Raw genomic sequence first — 20670 nt, forward strand, 5'->3', positions numbered from 1 at the left:
GACGCCACATGTCAACCCAACTTTATCGGCAGCGAACTGGGAGAGCCGGACAGCCTGGTGGTGATTGCTCAAAAAAGAGCGAACCCAATCAAGGGCAGATCCCTGGATGCCGGCCTCCCTGACACGGCCGACCAGAATATCATGGTCGACCGTGTCAAAGGCGGCCGACAAATCCAGGAGAACCAAGGCCTGGCTGATATTAAGGTCCGTTCCCCTCTGCAGTTCCTCCATCACTGAAAGAATGACCGCCTCAGTAGAGTGGGCAGGTCTGAAGCCGGCCTGTTGGGAATCGAGGAACTGCGTACGCTCGATGAATGAACTCAAAAAGTTGGCGACATGGGCTCCAAGTATTTTACTAAGGTAGAGAAGTAGGGAAATGGGACGAAAGTTACTCAAGAGAGACGGGTCAGCATTAGGTTTTTTAAGGATGGGCATCCCTACAGCAATTTTAAAAGAGCTGGGGACCAGGCCCGCTTTGAGTGAGTTATTCAGAAGTGACAGTGGGGGGAAAGGACAAGCAGTGAAAGCGTCACGCAAGACATGGGGGGGAAGCAATCAGTGGGGAATCCGGAAGCAACCTTATTCAGCAAGAACTCATCCTCCGAGATCGGGGGTATTTGAGTGATTTGCTGAGAATTAGAGATAGCGGGGATGGTAGCAGGAATGACAGGGTCAGAGGGAGCAAGAGAGGAAATACTATTTTTAATGTTAACAATTTTATCAACAAGCAGTTGCAATGCAATAGGTCTCGCATTAGGAAAGTTTGAGCTATTGGTATTGTAAATGACACATTTTTTATTTATGTTTTGTTTTTGAAAATAGCGAAATTAATAGCTTTGTCATTGACAATGCCAATAGTTATAACTTTTGCAAATGTGACACCTATAGCAATTGTAATGTAATATGTGTTGTATTTACGTGACTTACATGTATTGATATTACAAATAACAATGGCTTTAAAAAAAATTCCAATAATTAATACTTAAATAAAAGTTATTGTCATTTATAATGGCAATAGCATAAAGTTTTGTTAATAACTTTTGTGAAGATTATGTTCAGTGTATTCTATCGTGACGAAAATCCAAGAACAGAAGTGAAATATTAACATCTTTTTGTTACCTTTGTAATAAAGCTTGAAACATTGAGAGAACATATTTGAACCAGGTGTTGTTGAATGGTTGCACAGATTGTATAAGCAGTGCAACTCAAAAACTATGTCACAATACAAAGGGGAAAATATTCTCTTTATCAATGACATAATATACAAAGTGCCAGAAGGAATGAGGGAAGGCAGTTTTTAGACTGCAGTGGACCGGGGGATTTCTTAGGAGGCTGGAGGCTGATTTAAAGTGTTTTCAGGGCTGGAGAGACTGCCTGCCTCACACCAGCCTTGTAGCAGTAGGTGTCTCTGCCTATGAACCCCTGCCAGCAACCCTACCTCTCATCGAGATGCAGTTCTCCATCCCCAAAGAGGCGTCCCCCATGGCTAGAGATCCAATGGTTTAAGAGGAACAGGTAAGAGGGACAGGAGCATAGGCAAATGGTGCGCGGCACAAGGCTGTAATAATCTCTTTCCTCCCGTTTCTATTGCAATTCTCTAACGAGTGCACCTTGGACAGAGCTCTGCACAAGCTCAAAGGCAGATGTTCTAGAATATCATTCTTGCTGTACTTGTCAGTTTTTCTGTACCCATGCAAGCCAAGAGGGAAAAGGGAAAACAGGGAGCGATGAGGACAAAAAAGTACAGAGCAAGAAAGTGACAAATGAGAAAGGGGTAAGAGAAAGTAATAGCAGGAAAACAAAACAGGATAAAAAAGAACGAAGAATTAAGCTAGAAATGGGGCTGGAAAATCAGGTAAAAGCAGAGGGTAGACCAAACAACAAGAAAAATAAAACAAAAAACACACAAGGTTGAAAGATGAAAGGAAATACTGCAGAGAACAGAACACTTACATGACATGTAGAACATAAAATAAGAGTAAAAGAATGACGGGAGAAATCAGATGAACAAAAAACAGCTGAACATGAACACAGGGCAGAAAAAAGAACAAGAGTTTGAAAAGAGGGACTAAGGAAAATGAAGTGGAAAAACACAAATATGAACTATAGCGAGTCACTATATGTTGTGAGCTAGAATGTGATATTACCAAACTGAAACCAAACCATTATTATAGCATAATCTTTCTCTGTCCACTCAGCACTCCCTTTCCATGACAACCAAGTTAAAGGACGTTTGTTAGGGGTAAAGACGAGAGCTGATGTGGAAAGAAGATGTCCGAGTCTTTAGACAGGTAGGTAATCTAGGCAGATCTACAGATAATGACATTTTTCTTGAGACATAAGCAGTTGCTGGCAATGGCATTCAGGCTTGTTCAGGTTACATTCATGGATGGCTAAATGTTGTACATTCTGGGGTGATCTGTACATTTAACTTCTATTACAAACTGCTTTTTGTCTGTCTTTCAGAACTTGACCATAGTACCTAACGTGCCTGAAGCACCATGTGAGCACACAATTCATGTATCCATTTTGTCAAATCAAGCGCACGGATGCGCGTCGAAGTTAAAGGTTTATAAACTGGCCGGGGACAGCCAATAAACACATTCAGCCTTGAATGTGACACGGACATAAACGGCGACAGGAAACCAATACGTCTGTTTATTGTCACAAAACTGCTTCGCCGGTCCTATGAAAAATTGGGTTTTTTAGTCTGTGTTCAGAAAATCTGTATCAAACATTTCTTCCTGTGCATCGTGTCTGTAAAACTATCAGCACAAGTGTAAGCCAGATGAAAGCCAATCAATTGGCGGAGAGGATTTGGCATAACGGCTAGGGCGGTCGACCTCAAATCTGTGGAGCCGGTTTCAGGCTCGGCAAGGACGCGCAACATCCTGTGATTCTGGGCAAATCACTTAATCTCCACGTGACTAACAAAAAGGAATGTGTCCTCATGTAAAGCAACTGGTGCTGGTGTAAAGTGCTCTGTTCCTTCAAGTCAAGTTTGCGCTATATAAAAAAACTGTAAAAAAAAAAACAACCTTGGAAGCAACATATTTTAACAGCTGTGGTCAATGGTGCATGTTGAGGATCACAAGACAACGCTGTACGAAGTATGGTGGCTCAGCAGACTAATGTTGGACATCATGGGAGCAGGTAGATAAAATGAGCGGCATTTAGTTGGCTAACAATAAACATCGTAAATTTCACTTGCAAGAAGTCCAAAGGCGAACGTACCCTGTTCAAGTAAAGGTGATGTTGACATAGTATAAAATCGTTGAGTTTTACGACAATACTAAACAAGCAAACTCAACACCGCAGCCCGGCTTCAACAGGAAGCCAGGCAACCTTTGTTGGGACGGGGCGGGGCCGGATAAATACAGGAAGCAGGCGCTCCTGTGCCCGCCGGAAGATATCCGGCTTAGCTAGCGGGGCTCCCGTGCTCATGGAGATCCCCGCGGCCCCCGCCTGTTAACCAAAATGACCCGCTGGCTGCCGAGGGACACGCAAGAAGAACCTGGTGAGTGGGGTGTGCGGGGGATGTGTGCACGCGTGTGTCTGTGTGTGCACGCTTGTGTGTATGCGTGTGTATGTATGCGTGTGTGTGTGTGTTAAAAGAGCCTGATGACTGGTTGGTGGGGGGGAGAGGGGTGTGTACGCGCGTGTATGTCTGCCTAGCATGACGCCACTTTCTGACCCACACTGATTTGTAAACCGCGCGCACACAGCAAGCAGCCAGCAGCAAAAGCGCGCTCACGAGGACAAATCTGAGACAGCAGAGGCGCGTGGCCGAACGCTGTCTCAGATTCCCAGGAAACTGAAAACAATAGTTGTCGAGCTAGACCGCATGCTACACATGCGCAACTCTAGCTCGACCTAACCAGTGATGGAAGCCCTGCGTGTGCCCGGTGAGTGGGGTTGGGAGGGTGTGTGTGTGCGCGTTTGTGTGTATATGTATGTAAGCCCTGCGTGTGCTGGGGGGGTGATGAGGGGGGTGAATGTGTGTGTGTGGGAATGTGTGTGTGCATGCGTGAGTGTGGCTGTGTCTGTGCGCGCGTGAATGAGAGAGGCGAGAGGCTGCTGAATGTTGAACAGGAGATGTGCACGTGCGCGCCCACGAGATGAAATCCGCCAAGGGAAGGCGCGTGCACATCCCCTGTCCAACATTCCCGCAAGCCGGCGACATAAGGTCTTTCGCTGACGCGAGACCTAACAAGATAGCAGATCACCTCGTTTGCATGGCGCCAACGTCACAATACAATACACAAAACTAAACATCCTAGGCGGCTAGCGCTAAAGTGCTTAACATTTCCATGGCGCCAACTTTAACCGAAACTATTATACACATCAAGGAACCTTTCTTAGCCTTTCCACACGATCACTGCATAATAAAGCAAACAATAGTTTGAATAGTAAATTGCTGCTGGCATTTTATGTAAAAGTTTAGCTTTTGACCCTCACGCTTTTGGGGAAAAGTTTGGGATCACGCTGCTTTTTAAGGGTCTTGCAAACTCCTTTGGTAAGTGATGTTCGTAATAACTGAAAATGCACCTTTTGAGCGCGGCCCAAAAAAGTCAGGAAATGCAGCCTCCAACATTTTTTTAATAGTAAAGTGCTTCTGTGATGTAATTTAAAAGTGTCTGATTGCAAAATCTGTTTCCGTACTGTATGCGAAGTAGGAAGTATGGTCTGTGCTCTTGTATGTATAGAAAGGAGGGGCGCATGTATGCCTGTATGTGTGAGGGCTGTGTGTATGCGTATGCGACGTAGGAAAGAAGTATGGTCTGTGCTCTTGTATGTATGGAAAGGAAGGGCGCATGTATGCCTGTATGTGTGAGGGCTGTGTGTATGCGTATGTGACGTAGGAAGTATGGTCTGTGCTCTTGTATGTAGGGAAAGGAGGGGCGCATTTATGCCTGTATGTGTGAGGGCTGTGTGTATGCATGCGCACGTAAAGGGTAGCGCCTTCAGTTCTGTGCTAGTGTGTGCACCGTAAGAAGTGTGTTCTGTGTACTCGTATGTGCGGCGGGGAGGGGCGCATGTATGCTTGTATGTGTGAGGGCTGTGTGTATGCATGCATGCGTAAAGGCTAGCCCCTCGAGGGTGTCAGAGCGCTGCATAAGTTAAACATCATTCTGAAAGTGATGTTCGCAATAACTGAAAATGCAGCCTTTCAGCACGCCCAAAAGAAGTCAGAAAATGCAGGCTCCAAGATTGTTTTAATAGTAAATTGCTGCTGTGATTTAATTTACAAGTCTGTGATTGAAAAATCTGTTTCCGTAGTGTATGTGAAGTACGCGCCCCACAAAAAACACGAAATGCAGGCTCCAAGATAAGATTGTTTTAATAGTAAATTACTGCTGTGATTTAATTTAAAAGTCTCTTGCATGGAAAGTCTCTTGCATGTTTGCATTTTGTCTCATAAAATGCAGGCTTTCATCGCGGGCCAATAAAAAAAAACCAGCACTGGAAAACGAAAGCGAAAAGTCGCCCACACAGAAATCTGCCAGCAGCAAAGGTGCGCGCACGAGGACAAATCCGAGACGGAAAATGCGCGCGTCCGACTCGTGTCCACATTCCCAAGTAAGCAAGAGGTATACTAAAGTATACAAGAGGTCTCGAATGCTCGACCTAATAAAAAACTGATTAAGGAAGTCACAAAGTGCTCGAGAAGGGAGGGGTTTAATAGTGATCCTATCTGGGTACGAGAGTTCCTCTACAATAGAGAAAATGTCTTTAGCTTTAGAAGCTGAATCTAAGATCTTCTTAGAAAAGTATAAGGTTTTAGCTTGCAAAATAGCAAGTTTGTACTCTTTAAGCAGGGTCGTAAATACCAACTTTTTGTCAGGGGCATAGTCACGTCGCCAGCCGCGCTCGGCCTGCCTAAGTTTAAGCTTCATGCCTTTAAGTTCCTCAGAAAACCATCTTTGCGCATCATGAGGGCGCTTTAACCTAACCTGTTTAAGGGGAGCTACGATGTCGCTAGCTGATTCAAGCCAGTGCTTCAGACCTAATGCTTGGGTGTCAAGGGAGTCGCAGTCGGGGGGGGGGAGAGGCTCTGAGTAAGGTTACAAATTCACCAAGATCAGCCCTATTCCAATTTCTGGCAGGGAGATTACCCTCAAGGACCCGAGTGGCATAGGAGACAACCGTGAGGGAAAAGGTAATGATGAAGTGATCCGACCAGGGACAGGGAAGGATAAGGGGAGTAGAAATGTCCAGGTTGGAAGTCCACACCTGGTCAAGAATGTGGCCCTTAACGTGGGTTGCCGAGTTGATATGTTGGGAACAATTCATACCAGTTAAAAAATCGGAAAAGGTGGAGGAGCAAACACTCTCTCTATTGTCAGAGGGCCAATAATTAAAATCCCCTAGAATCAATAATTTTGAGTTATTAATGACCAGCTGAGAGAGCATATTGCCGAACATTGACGGGAAGTTAGGCATCGACTGAGGGGGTCGATAGACCAGGACACAGATGAGAGGTACCACTGGGGATTCCAATCTAAGAACAAGGCAGTCGACCAGAGGAATGCTGGCCACCGCCAATGAAGAGAATCTAATAGTTTGTTTGATGATAGCTGCCACCCCGCCTCCCGACTTACCCAGGGCTCTGTTAGCTTGAAGAACATAATAACCCGGCGGGGTCGCTGCGAGGATGTCCGGAGAGGACTCCTCGTTAAGCCATGTCTCTGTAACAAATAACAGGTCGGGTTTTTCAGAGTCCAAAAGTTGAAAAATTCACAACTGGTGCTTGAGCAGCGAGCGGGTGTTAAGGTAGCTCACTGCGAACTTAGAGTTAACAGCCCTTTTAGTGGAGGTGAAGAGGGCAGTCGGGGGGATCGGAGTAGCCGATGGTAATGCCATTCCCAGAGGGGAATCGAATTCGGGGAAAACCTTTCTGGGACAGAGCAGTCCCAGTGAGTCTAGTCTGGGCAGTATGGTGGGACAGAGGGACCAGTGGGCATGCAAGCGTGTCAAATCGGCAGCGGAATAGTTAATAAGTTGGGCAGAGTGGCAAGCCCCTGGCCCCGACCAGCCGCTGACGGGCGCAGACGGGCTTACCTTAGGCGCACCTTCGGCGCGCCATTGCCGCTGCGCTCGTCCGCTGAGCTTCCGAGGGGCCATTGCTATTTATATCTAAACCCCACCTCCAGCTAGACCACAGCGTGCGGCGCCGCCGGGATCCAGGTCCTCACCTAAGATGGCGCCTGCCCTCCACAGCAATCGGCACGTCAGTCTTTTTATGCCCTGTCTGAGCAGGACAACCTCCAATACCAAAAATCTAATTTGGCTGATGTTGTGATTGTTGGTGACGAAATGTGCAGCAAAAGGTGACTTCATAACTTTATTCCTGATGGTGCTCTTATGTTCGGTGAGACGAACCTTAATTTTTCTTTCAGTTTTCCCTACGAAGGGAAAACTGAAAGAAAAATTAAGGGCATAGATAACAGGAAGAGATTACTACAACGCAAACTCGTTTGGATAAAAAGACTGGACTCTTGCCATCCTAAAGGTCTTATTGATAGAATCGAATATAGTTGCTTTCTTTAATATGGTGCATGATGCTAGATTCGTTTAAGTGATGAAACAGATGAATTTTTCTTGATTTTCTCTTGATCACATGTATATGTTCATTTTTTCCTTCAATCAGTTTATCTTGTATAGATTCGACAGACACATTTCTCCATATGCGCATATTATGACTTTACAGACCTTCATACATCGTACCATCCTATTCACCCATACAGTGTTGGGACCCCACACGAACATTGTTTACACCACGTATTTTCAATTTATTATTTTTTATTCATTCAGTTTGCAACATACTGATTTTAGACACGTTAGCGTTCTTAACCCAATCGCTACAATATAGCCGCCACACAAGCGTCTCTCGTTTGGTACTGGTCCAAGATGGCTGCCACATTGTGTAGTCCCTCCTCGAGTTCCACTACTGCGTAAGCGCATATGGTCCAGCCCGGTAGAGTTTCCCAATTGAACGCGGTTGTCGCTAATGGCATTACACGCGGGAGGCAGTATTAACATATCGACCTACACGCGGTAAGACTAATATCACTATCCACCACTTGTACCTCATCGAACGGGGAGCACATAATTAATACATATCGTTTTGTTTACACCACGCGCCACCAGAAATGTATTTGCGTTTTGCATGACACCACTCCGTTACAGGCACTACTCCTTTGGTTTATGTCAAAACAGAGATGATACTTCAATCCACATCACGTTCACCGTCACCTGCATTGAGTCTCTTTCCCACACCATGGAATTACGCTGTTGATCAGTGTACTCAACTTCCATGTCTCGTGATCTTCATGTTTACCTTCTTTTCCAGCATAAGTTTATTGACCTTTTAATAGCACAGTTCCCTTCGGGACCACTTAGTCTTTCCTGTTTCTTTTCATTGCCTATTCACCATTAGTTGTATTATGTTTCTAGCTACATGGCGCTTAGCACCATAATTATTCCGCATGCTCACCAGTTTCTAGTGCTCTTAGTGGTTGTGACACCACACCTGTACAGCACACTAAAACAGAAACTTTTTCACTTACAGATTGTACATTTATCCCCTGACGAAGGGCATGGGTCCCGAAATGCATAGGGATGTACACCGCAATTTGAGTTGGTATCAAATGAAGAAGCGATATTTTCACCTTATTGGAAACTGAATGCTTGTGCGACAAATGTGAATACCACAAAGAAATGATTCAATCATGTTTAGAATAAATACATTCTTGTTTTGATTAACAACAATTGGTTGCTGGCTACATTATTTGAAAGAAAACGGATTACACTGTTACTACTGTCAGAGACAGAGTCTCAAAAGGAGTGCCTGCAGGACACAGTGCCATTTGGTTGACACTGCATCTCCTGTTATTATAGTCTTCAATCCCCCAGGGTCAAAGGGGATCATACCCAGAGGCACCCAAAAAATGCTACTTGAAATACACCTACCTAACGTTCATTCAACTTCACGGTGTGCCGCACACCCCATACCAGTTCTAACTGATGCACAGAGGCCATTCTCTCTTGCTCCCCTGTGTGTTAAAATGACAATAGAGTGAAGGGCACATATAGGGAACAAGGTACGTCAGTGAGGGAGCGTCCTTGCCGCTTAGAGGATTCTGAATGTAGTATGTGTGTGAGTTCTTCAGATCATTTAGGGTTCCTGCTCACTACCCACTCCACTTAAATACTTTCCGTGATCTGTGAGAGAACGGCAGCAAAGATTTGGAGTTTCAGGTGTACTTGGCACACCTGCTCCTTTTCAAACTGCGAATTTTAACACGTCACGAAAACTTTACATGTAACCAATATAACACAAGTAAAATGATTCAAAATCAAGATATAACTGTGATAGCAATTGAAAAAAGTAAATCAAGAAAACGTATGAGAAGGCTTAGGAAGGACAGACAGACAGGAGGGAAGATCCCCTTCAAGAAGCTTGTACTTGTAAGTGGTTCTGTGCAGTCATACCTGGCTTCAAGTAGAAATTTGTCCTTCAATTCTGGAGGAAGAGTTTCTCGACATGTTTTTACTGCCACTGGTGTGTTGTCAGCTATCAGTCGTCCACTGAACACCTCTCCAAAATTACCCTGAAAACAGAAGAGAATGGACCAGGTCACACTAACTCCTGGTACATTTGATTTCAGAGCTTCATGTGGAACATGTTCCTCCTATAAAATCGGTCAGGCGGCAATTTGAAGAACACATCATGCTTGGATTATTTTTCTCATTAATCTTCGCACCAAGAACAATTGTCTCTGATCTTTAAATTGCAGGAGAGTGTTCATGTCACCAACCACCACAAATGGAGCTGCCCTGCCTTCATGGTGATGGTGGTTCACAGGCGGACCCAGCACAGCTGTCTTCAATGGAGTTAAATCAGTTCCCCATATCAGCTTAGGAGTCGCCCCTGCACATTTAGACATATTCTAATTCTGCCATATTAACCAAGTATATTAACAACGCATGTAGAATGCTATGATTGTCTCAGCAATCAAAAGGCGTAGGATTCTGCTGTTAACTGCCGGTATTTACCTTCATTCCTTCTAAGTTCAGTGGAAATGTGGCACAGAGACTTGAAGCAGCTGGTGGCAGTGAACGCCTGTCAGCTAGGGTGGATGACATTGGGGGCGAGGGTGCGGATAGACGTATTACCCATATTCTATCAAACTTCAATATTTGGTAATTGACCTATCCCAATATTATGAACCCTCTCGTGACCTCAATTAACATTTGCTTCTTAATGTGCTTGACAGATGCTAGACTTTTTATATAATGATTAATATCAATTGAACCCAACTCTACTGTTGTGCTCACAGGTTTATCTGAAAAAAAAGATTTTCTGTCTCTAAATAACGATTGGTCCCATATGTTTCCCCCTTTGTGCTAAAATCGGAGGTCTGTTTTAGCAACATTCTCTCCCTCTGTATCACTGCTATTGGGAGCTTCACTTGGCATATGTTACAAGTGGCTAATCTCTGACACAAGTCAATTCAAGGTGCACAGTACACAACAGTATCTACATCAATAATTTATTTTCACCACAATGCCTTTTTCACAAAGTATCACCAACAAGTACATGCTTACTAAGAAATATGACGGAAATATTTTAATTCTGACATGAATAGTTCATATTCACACTGCCTCTTCAGAGAATTATTTTTAAGAAAAGGTTTTTCTAAATAGGTTTTCTTCAACTGAAAGATAAGGGCACATTAAAAAAGAACATGTAGCCAAAAATCAAACCAAAAAATAATGAAGAAAATATAGGTTACTTACCCGACCTATTCTTTCTCCCAATACAACATCTTCGTGCTCCAAAGCCCATTTGTCCTGTGGAATATAAAAAAATACAATTAATATTTATTTTACGGCAATTTGTTACCAAACATATCCGACAAACTCGGTGGGAAAGCATAAGTGTAATTCAGATTTCAAGTAACCATACGTAGCTGCATACTCATGCGTCATACAAAACAATGGAAGACAATATGAATAATCTTATACTTTTTCTAAGGCTGATGTAGAACAGTGTTTTTGATTCATATCATAATTTTTACCGATTTACAACTTTGTTAGACTCCGGATTTGAATGATCTTAAAGTCTTTTTAAGAAAATAATTATGCAGTGGCTCCCACTGTTAGAACCATGCATCTGGTGTTTGTGATGGCTGCTGATAAAACCTTTAAACCACAAATCAGGGGTATAGCAATAACAACTACTTTTTATACATTCTGAATCTTAGGCCTTTTCATCCTGTCTTAACCTATGGGCATATGGAGAACACACACTCACTCCACCACTCTTTTTAAACCAATTTTTATTGGTTTTATCATCACACAGGAGCACATTCCAACACATAAACCCTCATAAGTATTTAAAATAGTCTATAATGGAAATAAATTATATTGTTTTTTCGTAGATATCAACGCAAGAAAAATGATACTGAAGAATTAAAAGTAGTGCTACACAAAACCATGATGCTCCAGGTCTAAAAGCCAAAGTGCTATTGTAGCAGTAGCAATGGAAAAATAAGAGATGCACCCTGTATTGGACACACAGCCATTGTAAAATCGAGAATCTACGTCAATAAACCAGGGAGATCAGTGATAAACTACTCCAAGTATTGAAAAAGTATCAGTCTACCTAGAGAGCGGCATTACCATGTGTGGCTCGGGTATGGGAATGGCTAAGAGAGACACCAACACTGGTAAGACGTGGTTCACCCTTTACGGCAATCACCAATGACAAAGACTGGATAGTCTCACATAGAGGCAACTGGTCGTTGACATATTCCTCTGGCCTCTTCTCTCTGCAGAGAGACGGATTCCATCTCAGCCCATCGTAGTGCCATGGTGTGCCAGCGGGGATTCCTGGAAACGAATGAGGCTTTCCAGCGCATTGTGGGCATGCTCCAGGCCAGAAGGAAAGATAGGTCCAGAAATCTTCTACCAAACGTGCCGGCATTAGGATGGGTGTAAAATCATAGAATGCAACATTCCTCATTCACTTCACCCATCATTGTTGCTGAATGTACACACCCACCAAAGTTAAAGGTTAGTCAATAGATCCAATGCTGACCTTTATATTGTAAATGTCCGATACTCATACAATGAGACCTTGGTCTAATAGTAATAATATAAAAAACATGTTTATATGTATTATGCAGCTGCCCATTATATTTTAGTGGGTAACAGCCTTGTATGTTGTTTCTTGTTTATACCTTTTGTCTATTTGTCTGCATTTAGTATCGTGGGACAATATGTGTCATGTGTATTATGAGTTTTGAAAGTGTGCATATAGCTTTCCATGTTCCTATACTCATTTTATTGTTAGTGTCGAGAGATCAGATGTGTGAGATATCATAAGTGGTGAGAACATTTCGTGAGTTTTCTCTCCTATTACATCACAAGTGACGAAGACATTTCTGTCTTAATAGAGCTGAGAATCAGTACAAGAGCAGCGTATTACCCACTGGGGCTGATAGGAACATTCCAACTTCTGTGTATAGGAGCTGGAAGTAGGGGTGCTGCAGCACCCCCAGAAATAGTATGCTGGAGTTCAGCAGATGAATGACCAATAAAGATGCCTTCACCTGTTATGTTTATCTTGCTACAATTGCTGGGCGTATAGGTCAAATGGGAGGCAATGTCTTCTGGCAAATTGCTGCTCATTTGAAAACTGGTGAGTGTTTTTGTTTCTCTGCAAAGTGAGAGGATTTTGTAAAAAGTGACTAAGTGACAATCCTGTGTGGTACAGAAAGTGAAAGGAAAGGCTGTAGGGCATCAGTTTTTTTCCTTACGTACAATAACTTTAAAATACCAAATCAAATGTAGGAATATTTTAAATTATATCAGCAATTAGGAAAGCACACATGAAGCACTTTTTTTAGGAATTCTGAAGAGTGATGGCAAAGATGGGTTTAACAGGATCAAAAGAAACCAAGTCACAGTACTTGGTGATGCAAAAATGATAACTATTCGCTGAAACCCAATTTCCATGCATTATTGCTTTTGTTCTATATAGTTTTACCAGTAAAACGGCATGCCTATGCAAATGTAGTGCCCATTTTAATGGAAAATGTGCTTTCTGTAAATGACAGTGTGCTACTTCACCAGCGCTCCAAAATGCACCACGAGCTACTTACCACGCCCTTTCCACTCTCCTGCTGAATTGGCATGACACATTGCCTGATTTTTTACAATCCCTATGACTTCAGTGATACATTAATGGCAGCGCCTCTACTCTGAAAATTGTTCCAGCACCACTGCCTTGTAACCTTTTTGTAAAGGCTACAGGCAGAGAAGACAATGGCTTTTTCAGAAATATGAACTATCAAATATAACATGTTGTATGTTCTAATATTTTTTTTGTATTTGTTTATAATTACCACATCTCTTTTAATATCTGCTGTAATCATTGTACATACACTTTGCATTAGATTTGCTTAAGTAAAGCCTTATATAATAATACTTAACATTTCTTGTGTCCTCTTTTGGGGAAAAGATGAATGGAGGCCACTTATAACCCTGTATCTCTGACTGATTATATAATATATTACTCTTACATTTAAGGCGCAAACCTTCTCTGGTTAAGTTCAGTAGAGACTCATGGGACATCAACTATCTGCTTTCCCTGCTCTGAATGACAAGTTGATCTATCTGTGCTTGCCTAGGGGCAAAGGAAAATCTACTGGATGTGAACACTGATATTCAATAGGTGCATGTCTCAGCATAATGCTGTTTACTATTGTTGCTTTATATTTAATTGTTCCATATGATACATATCTGTGTGAGTGACGTTGTGCTGAATGTTCTAGGACCAGCCAGAGCTTAAGCTTATGGTATATGGAGGTGGGAGAGACTTTCTTCACAGACTTTGGCTGGTTCTGCCCAGTGCTTGGGCCCTTTTGGTAGGGGATATCTGTGCATCCCAAGTGTTTTTAAACAACCACTCGAGCTGAACCTAAAAATTGCTGTACTAAACATACTGAAAGAGGAAGGATTCACAAAGGCAGAGAACTTCCCACCAAGGCTGAGGCTAACAATGAGGAAAGACAGAAATAGCTCAGAACTGTAGGAAGTCAATACCCTCCAGTGTAAGAGGGGGGAAGCGTGGCATGGAGAGAAGTAGCAAATAAAAGGACTGGGGTCACCCCTAAACCCTTTTCAAAATCTCGGGAAGTTGGAAGAGATACAGTGCGGTTGATTGCCACTAAATGAATTCCCAACACTGACACAAAGTGGTCTTAACCAACTTACAAATATCAGATTCTGATCAATTCTCCAAATGAACGAAATTAAATATATGTAGGTCGATAATGATCTGGAACCTGGATGATGGTGCTAGGATGTGCTGTATGTTCATAGTTGATTTATCTCGTTTTAAGCACAAAACTCGATCAAGAAATGCTGTTTAAAGATGTTAAGGGAATAGAAGACCAAGAGTCAGAATCAGGACTCAGGCAGAGAAGGGGGTACCAGTATTGTTTACAGTTAACTCCGAGAGAAGCCTACACGTAGACTCTTGGATAACTTATAATTGAAAGTTAACTGGGGTCTCTTTCCTGAGAAAGGTCCCACTTTTCTGAAGCCTAAGGTGAGTTTTAGTCAACATTTCCTTAATTGTAGTGAGTCTTGAGATAATTTGCATTTGATGTGAACTGCCAGGATTTCACACATTGCATTTCATTGAAGTATCAGATTTATTTCGCTGTTTGCCTGAAATCAGGTTGGAGGGCGTTTAGGTGTGACTTAAGGCATGTTGTGGATGAGTGGGAAGAGAATCAGCAAATAGGATATAGCAGAGACCACCTGATAGCACATCGAGCCATAATTTTACCACAGTTGCAGGGAAGATGAATTGTTAAAACTTAGATAAGTTCAAAACAAATTCTTAACCATTCAGTAATTTTAAGTACTTTCACAAGTGTTACATTTAACTAGGTTGCACATGGGAAGCGTAAATAAATGTTGTAAATAACATTGGGGTCCAGTAGAGTTTGTGACCTGTATGTTTAGTTTCCTGTTAAAATGTAATAAACAAAATATTACTTTATACCCAAGTGAAATGATTTGGACAATTGATTATGCATACCACTGTGCTCCTAATATTCTGCATCTTTGGCCGTCTTGCATAGAATGAACATGTAGTCTTTCATTACTAGGTGGAAGTAGATAAAGTGGTCACACTGTGTATTTGATCTTTGTTGTTCATAGATGACTGCATGTGTTCAGAACATCATACAATGAACCCAATAATTTTCAGAGTTTAATTTTGGAAAAAAAGAGGAAATAAAGTTGATAACATCTCGACAAGTTGAAAATAAAAGCATTACAAGCATGACTTGAGTCACAAAAGAAGTAACAACATTTTGCACCAATCTTAGTGCCATTTTCAAAACACATGCAATGTATACATTTTTCTGGAGAAATGAAACTAAACCAACAGGAAGAAGAAATGGGGTTTGCCATGTGATCTTTACAGACTCGCCACCACATAGGAACAAGCATTTTCAATGCAATAGGTCTCGCATTTGCGAGCAGCGTTTAAGCTATTGGCATCGTAAATGACAAAGCCTTTTATTTATGGGTTTGTAAAAGCAACACAAATATAAATTTTTAATGCCAATAACTCATACTGTCGCAAATGTGAGACCACTTTAATGGTGGCCGCGCCCCTTTCTTTAGGTGCTGCTCACGTATCAGGTTACAGTGAGCAGTGTCTAGAGAAAGGGGTGCGGCCAACATTAAAGTGAAAGCGCGTATGGGGCACTTTCACCTAAAGTGAAGAAAAATTACTTATTGTCGAAAGTTTCTGTAGTGCAGCCACTGAAGTGAAAGCAGCCTGCGATGTAATTAAATAAATACGCGCGGCAGCTGATGTGAAAGCGGCCGACATTGTAAAATAAATGATTAAGCAAGCGCAGCTGCTAAAGTGAAAGTGGACTGCGCCATACATGAAATAATTAAATAAGCGTGGCCGCTATAGTTAAAGCGGACCCCGCTGTAATTCAAATAAACACATTACTAAAAGCTTTGCAGTGTGCTGCGATGTCGTGGACGGAATAGGGGAATATCATTAAAGAAAATAGTGCTCACTAACCGTGTAACAACACAAGTAAAAAGTCCAGTCGTTAGGGGATGTTACAAATGCAGACAATGCGGTACCAAGGAGGGACTATTAAGCCTATTCACAAATGAAAAACAACGATTTTGCAAGGACAGTAACAGGAGCCAATTAAAAAGATGGGCGGGAAATGGGCAGAGCTTTTGTGCCATACCTTAATACAGCATGCCTCGCACAGCAGCACATGCGCTGCTCAGGCTAGACCTAAAAAGTGTCATGCGTGTGGGGTTTCTTTGCCAGGTCAGAGGTGGCCTCCAGATTATCAACAAAGACAGATTTCTGTAACATTTGTTCAAATGGCATTTGACAAGAAAGAGGCAATGCTTAATATTCTTATGGCACTACTACTTAGGCCGCCTGGTTAAATTCAGCTTTGTTGCAATACAAAAAAGTGCTGCAGAGTTGCAGAGAAGAAGAAACAACTGGGCAAGAACGAGAAGCAGCAGCATCACCATCTATGGTATGCCAAGTCAAAGAGGTAACTGCATCCTTGACAAGTTGCAACATACAAGAACACACACACACACTCTGATACAGACTGCACATTTGTGGTGAAATTGTATATTTTGTAGAGACCACATTTGCGAATTTATATGTGGCAAAGAAGAAGCTTATGAAAACTTATCTTTTATATACATTTTTTGTTCAATCCATGTTTGAAAATCTCTTTTCTCCTTTAAGCATGTTCATGTCAGAGGCTTGATTCGACTACCATTACGGTTATTTTCAAAATGAAATTTAAAGAAAAAGTTCAAAATAATAGTTGACAACCGTCAAAACCTGTATATTCAGGTTACAGCTTCATTCTGGTTTAACAGTGTCCAGAGGCTGCTCTGCATGATAGAATAATATGTAAAGCAGACATAGATGTTAGGTGGAATTGGCTCTGTAGGGGGCTAAAGAGCACTTCCATTGCTCATTGGTCCTGGCAGAAGTCTCAGTCCAGCAGGTAAGGAATATATGGGATTGGGGTGACTGGTGTGTGTACAAAGGCCCCACCTTGCATTGTCAGCAACTGGCAATGGGTTGTTACCATGCTGTGTAGGGACGGAGGTCAGTGGAATGGCTGAAGGTCTTTGTCAAAGTAGCTCCTGGCCACAGCGGAAAGCTGCTTGTAGGAGGCACTAAGAACAGGGGGACTGGGTCTTAGTGTGGCAGAAGGTCAGGGCCAGTGCGCATTACCTGCTGTTCATCAGCTGAAAGTGAATGAATGCACCGCTGTGCCCACTGCTCATTGTGCATGTGTGAGCAGCAGTTACTAAGGACAGGAGACTTGGCACAGGTGTAGGTTTACTGCTGTCCAACATATGACAAACATACAATATGTGTCACTGTTGTCATGGGGTTTTCAAGGATAAGTTTCACACTTGTCATTAGTAAGATACTTTAATACCCCTTTTATGCTATGCATATTGTTTAACATTTAATAAGACTGCATTTGATTCTTAAATAAATTACCTTTGGGATTGGCTTCATCAAAATGACTCCACATTTCTTTGTGACTGCCTGCTTAGTCTTCAGGAAATGGTCTACAAGCAAAGGTATCGTGGAAAATGCTTCCCCTTCCAAGCGGTACATGTTCTGCAATTCAAGCAGTATGGCAAAAATAAAAAAAAAGTTTACAAACTTTCCTTGTCCCTGATCCTTATATGAAACACATTCAATGGATTACAACTGTGCACATGGCCAAACTGAGTCTGAGACCCAAAACCCGCAACAAAAAAACCATATAATTAAAAAAAAAACTTTCAAACTGTGTTATACAATTCCAAACCCTGGCCAATGCTTATGTGACTCGTATGAATATGGGTGCAAATATGTTGCTATTAAATACGAGGCCATTCACTGAAAAGTGATCATTTGCATAAACATTGTCAGATTTAATCAAGTTTTTCGTGGGTAGGGTAAATAGAGAGCTGCAAAGTTTAGACCTTGGAAATAATGCTCATGGAACTTAATCGCCTAATAGAATCATGTAGAGTGGATCCATGTACATGTTCGACTGTATGTTCACACGCAGAAGGCTTCAAAACTCATATTTAGTGAGAAATATGTCACAGTTGTGAATTTTCTTTCATTAAGTATGGAAATCTCTTAATTTCTGTGAATTACACGATAGGGGGAATGGAAAGCCAAGGTTAGTTACTCAGTCTTCAAGCACAAGAATATATTTGATTAAATGCAATCCCCCATACAATTGTCCTTATTTTTAACAGCAACCAACCTAAGAAAAGTAAGCAAACCCTAAATAGGCTGTGCAATAAGTCGTCTAACTTTAGCTCAACAATGAACAGAACAAATGAAAACCCCACTTTCCTGCAGACAAAATATGTTTTTTAATACTATTTTTTGAGCAAGTACATACAATACTTAACAAAATATAAAAAAAATGACCAACGATTTACATTTCTTAGTTTAGTCTCTACATAACTTTCAAAGATAAATATATAGATTCATGTACCTTATAACCGATCAGTAAAAACAGTCAACATTTGATATTTGTTTCTATAAAGACTCCTAGAGCAAATCAACAAACTTGAATGAGAAAAAAACCCTCAGCATACAACACGATGAAAGCTGACCATACAAAGTCATATCTCTGGTAAAGGATCATTTCATTCTTGCTAGGAAAAATTAAGTAAAAAATCTAGCCATCCACTTGTTGTAGGTAAGAACATCCAGATCTTATGTGCATTATTTATGGCAATGTTAAAGCTATTAGATTATTCTGTATAATAGTGGAGCTCGTGTTGGGGATCCGATACTAATCTGAATTTTCCCTTAGCAATAACAATACACATATTACCACACAAAACCCCATCAATGAGCCTGCACTTATAATCGAACCACATTTACATCAATCTTGTTCTGTAATCTCTCTACTTCCTTATACGGGTGTCACTTTCAACCAGTAGATGCCAGTAAAGTATTTTCTTAATTATTTTGCGTATCCCTAGAGTGTCGAATGTAAAAAGAACAAATTATGGACAGAATGCTGAACAATATCAAACATTGACCCTAGTACAGAAACCTGGGCTTATATCTATCGTGTTTTTGCTCACCATGCCATTCCAGTTTAAAACCAGCCATATACAAATCAGTCTTCACCCTGTTCCTGTGCGACTGGATTCAAGCTAGCCTGGCTGATGAGGGGTGATAGATTGAAACCAGCCCCAGGATGCTTGTTTCTGGTCCAGGGAGGACCTGGCTTGGCAGTTCTGGCTGGACTATTCCCATGAGGAGCAGGGCCAAGACTGATTTTCATATGGCTGGGTCAAAACTGGGGTGGCATGGTGAGCAAAAGAATGCTTAATTTAACCCAGATCTCTTGACTGGAGGTGAATGTTTGATTTGTTCCGTATTCTATCCATCATTTGTGTGTCTTTTGCTATCCCTTGAGTGTCAGCAGCTCCACATAAAATTGTAGATAGACTGTACTAGAAAAGATCAAAGTATTATGTTACTCTTTCTGTCTATTACACCCGATACTTAAGCGTCAAGGACTCCACATCTATTTTCATACCAACCCCAATGTGTCCAACTTTCAGAATTCCAGAATAATATTTTCTTGTTGATTTTAATATCACAGTTGCCCCAAATGGAGGTATCAGGGTGGTACAAGTGTGTTTTTCAAAACATGTTAATCAAATACTCTTTCCAGTTTTTAAGACGTGCATTATAGATGGCTTTGCTCCTGTTGGCTTTGTATCATTTGGCCACAGATACCAATGAACATAAGAAGGCAGGGTTTTAGTTCTAATTTGGATGACCCAAACCAATGACCTGAGACATTTTTTTAAATTTTAAAATCAGGCCACTGGTATTTTTAAGAGGGACATACATGTTCTAGGCTTTCTTGTGCAGAAAAAAAATACCTTAACATTTTATCAACTGATTTTATAGGTTTGCCTTAAAGCGACAATGGTAGAACTTGAATGTATATCAAACCACATGCAGTGTCATGATTTTAAAGACATTAACCCCCTCAGCATGAAATTCAGTGATCTCCACTTCCTTCAGTCCGCCTGAACCTGTAACAACATTACCATGATATTGAATTGCACTAATTGGCAAATGTATTTGAACTCCGAAATATTTTAGCCCTTTCCTTGGTCCTTAAATTACATTTTGCCAACTGTTCTTTACAAATAAGTATTATAATCAGGAGTAATTCATGTGTAGTTATTTTTCAAATATAGGCAGGTAAAACCCATATATTGACTTAACAACCAAAATAAAGCATCACAAGATTTATGAAAGAATGAAATAAAATTTGAGGAGCACAATAATACCCAAAGGTGTTTTGGCGCTAAATTCATAAGAAGATTGTCAACTGAAATTGAGGATGGTTGTGCGTAAAAGAGTTACTTGCCAGGCCGGGTCGCCCCCACGCTCCTCCTGCTCCTATTTTTGCTGGTTTCCTGTTGCTGTTTTTGCCGCCACTCGCCACTCGCCTTTTCCCGCCGGTGCCTCCCTGCGGCCCCGCCCCCCGCCAGCTGATTGGTCCCCCCGCTCCC

General features: G+C 41.7%; 1 protein-coding gene across 4 annotated transcripts in view; it reads right to left on the minus strand.

Annotated features, from left to right (window-relative positions):
- Nucleotides 1-20670, minus strand: part of FES (FES proto-oncogene, tyrosine kinase) — a 498639-nt gene that overhangs the window by 156835 nt on the left and 321134 nt on the right. For all 4 annotated transcript variants that reach the window (XM_078683274.1, XM_078683270.1, XM_078683273.1 and 1 more), the window contains exons 13-15: nucleotides 17612-17734; nucleotides 10804-10857; nucleotides 9496-9614 (exon numbers count right to left, since the gene is read on the minus strand). In XM_078683274.1, coding sequence (XP_078539400.1) covers nucleotides 9496-9614; nucleotides 10804-10857; nucleotides 17612-17734 — 296 coding nt within the window. The remainder of the gene's footprint in view (nucleotides 1-9495; nucleotides 9615-10803; nucleotides 10858-17611; nucleotides 17735-20670) is intronic.

Source organism: Lissotriton helveticus, chromosome 3_1 (genome assembly GCF_964261635.1).
Source record: "Lissotriton helveticus chromosome 3_1, aLisHel1.1, whole genome shotgun sequence".
Lineage (NCBI taxonomy): Eukaryota > Metazoa > Chordata > Amphibia > Caudata > Salamandridae > Lissotriton > Lissotriton helveticus.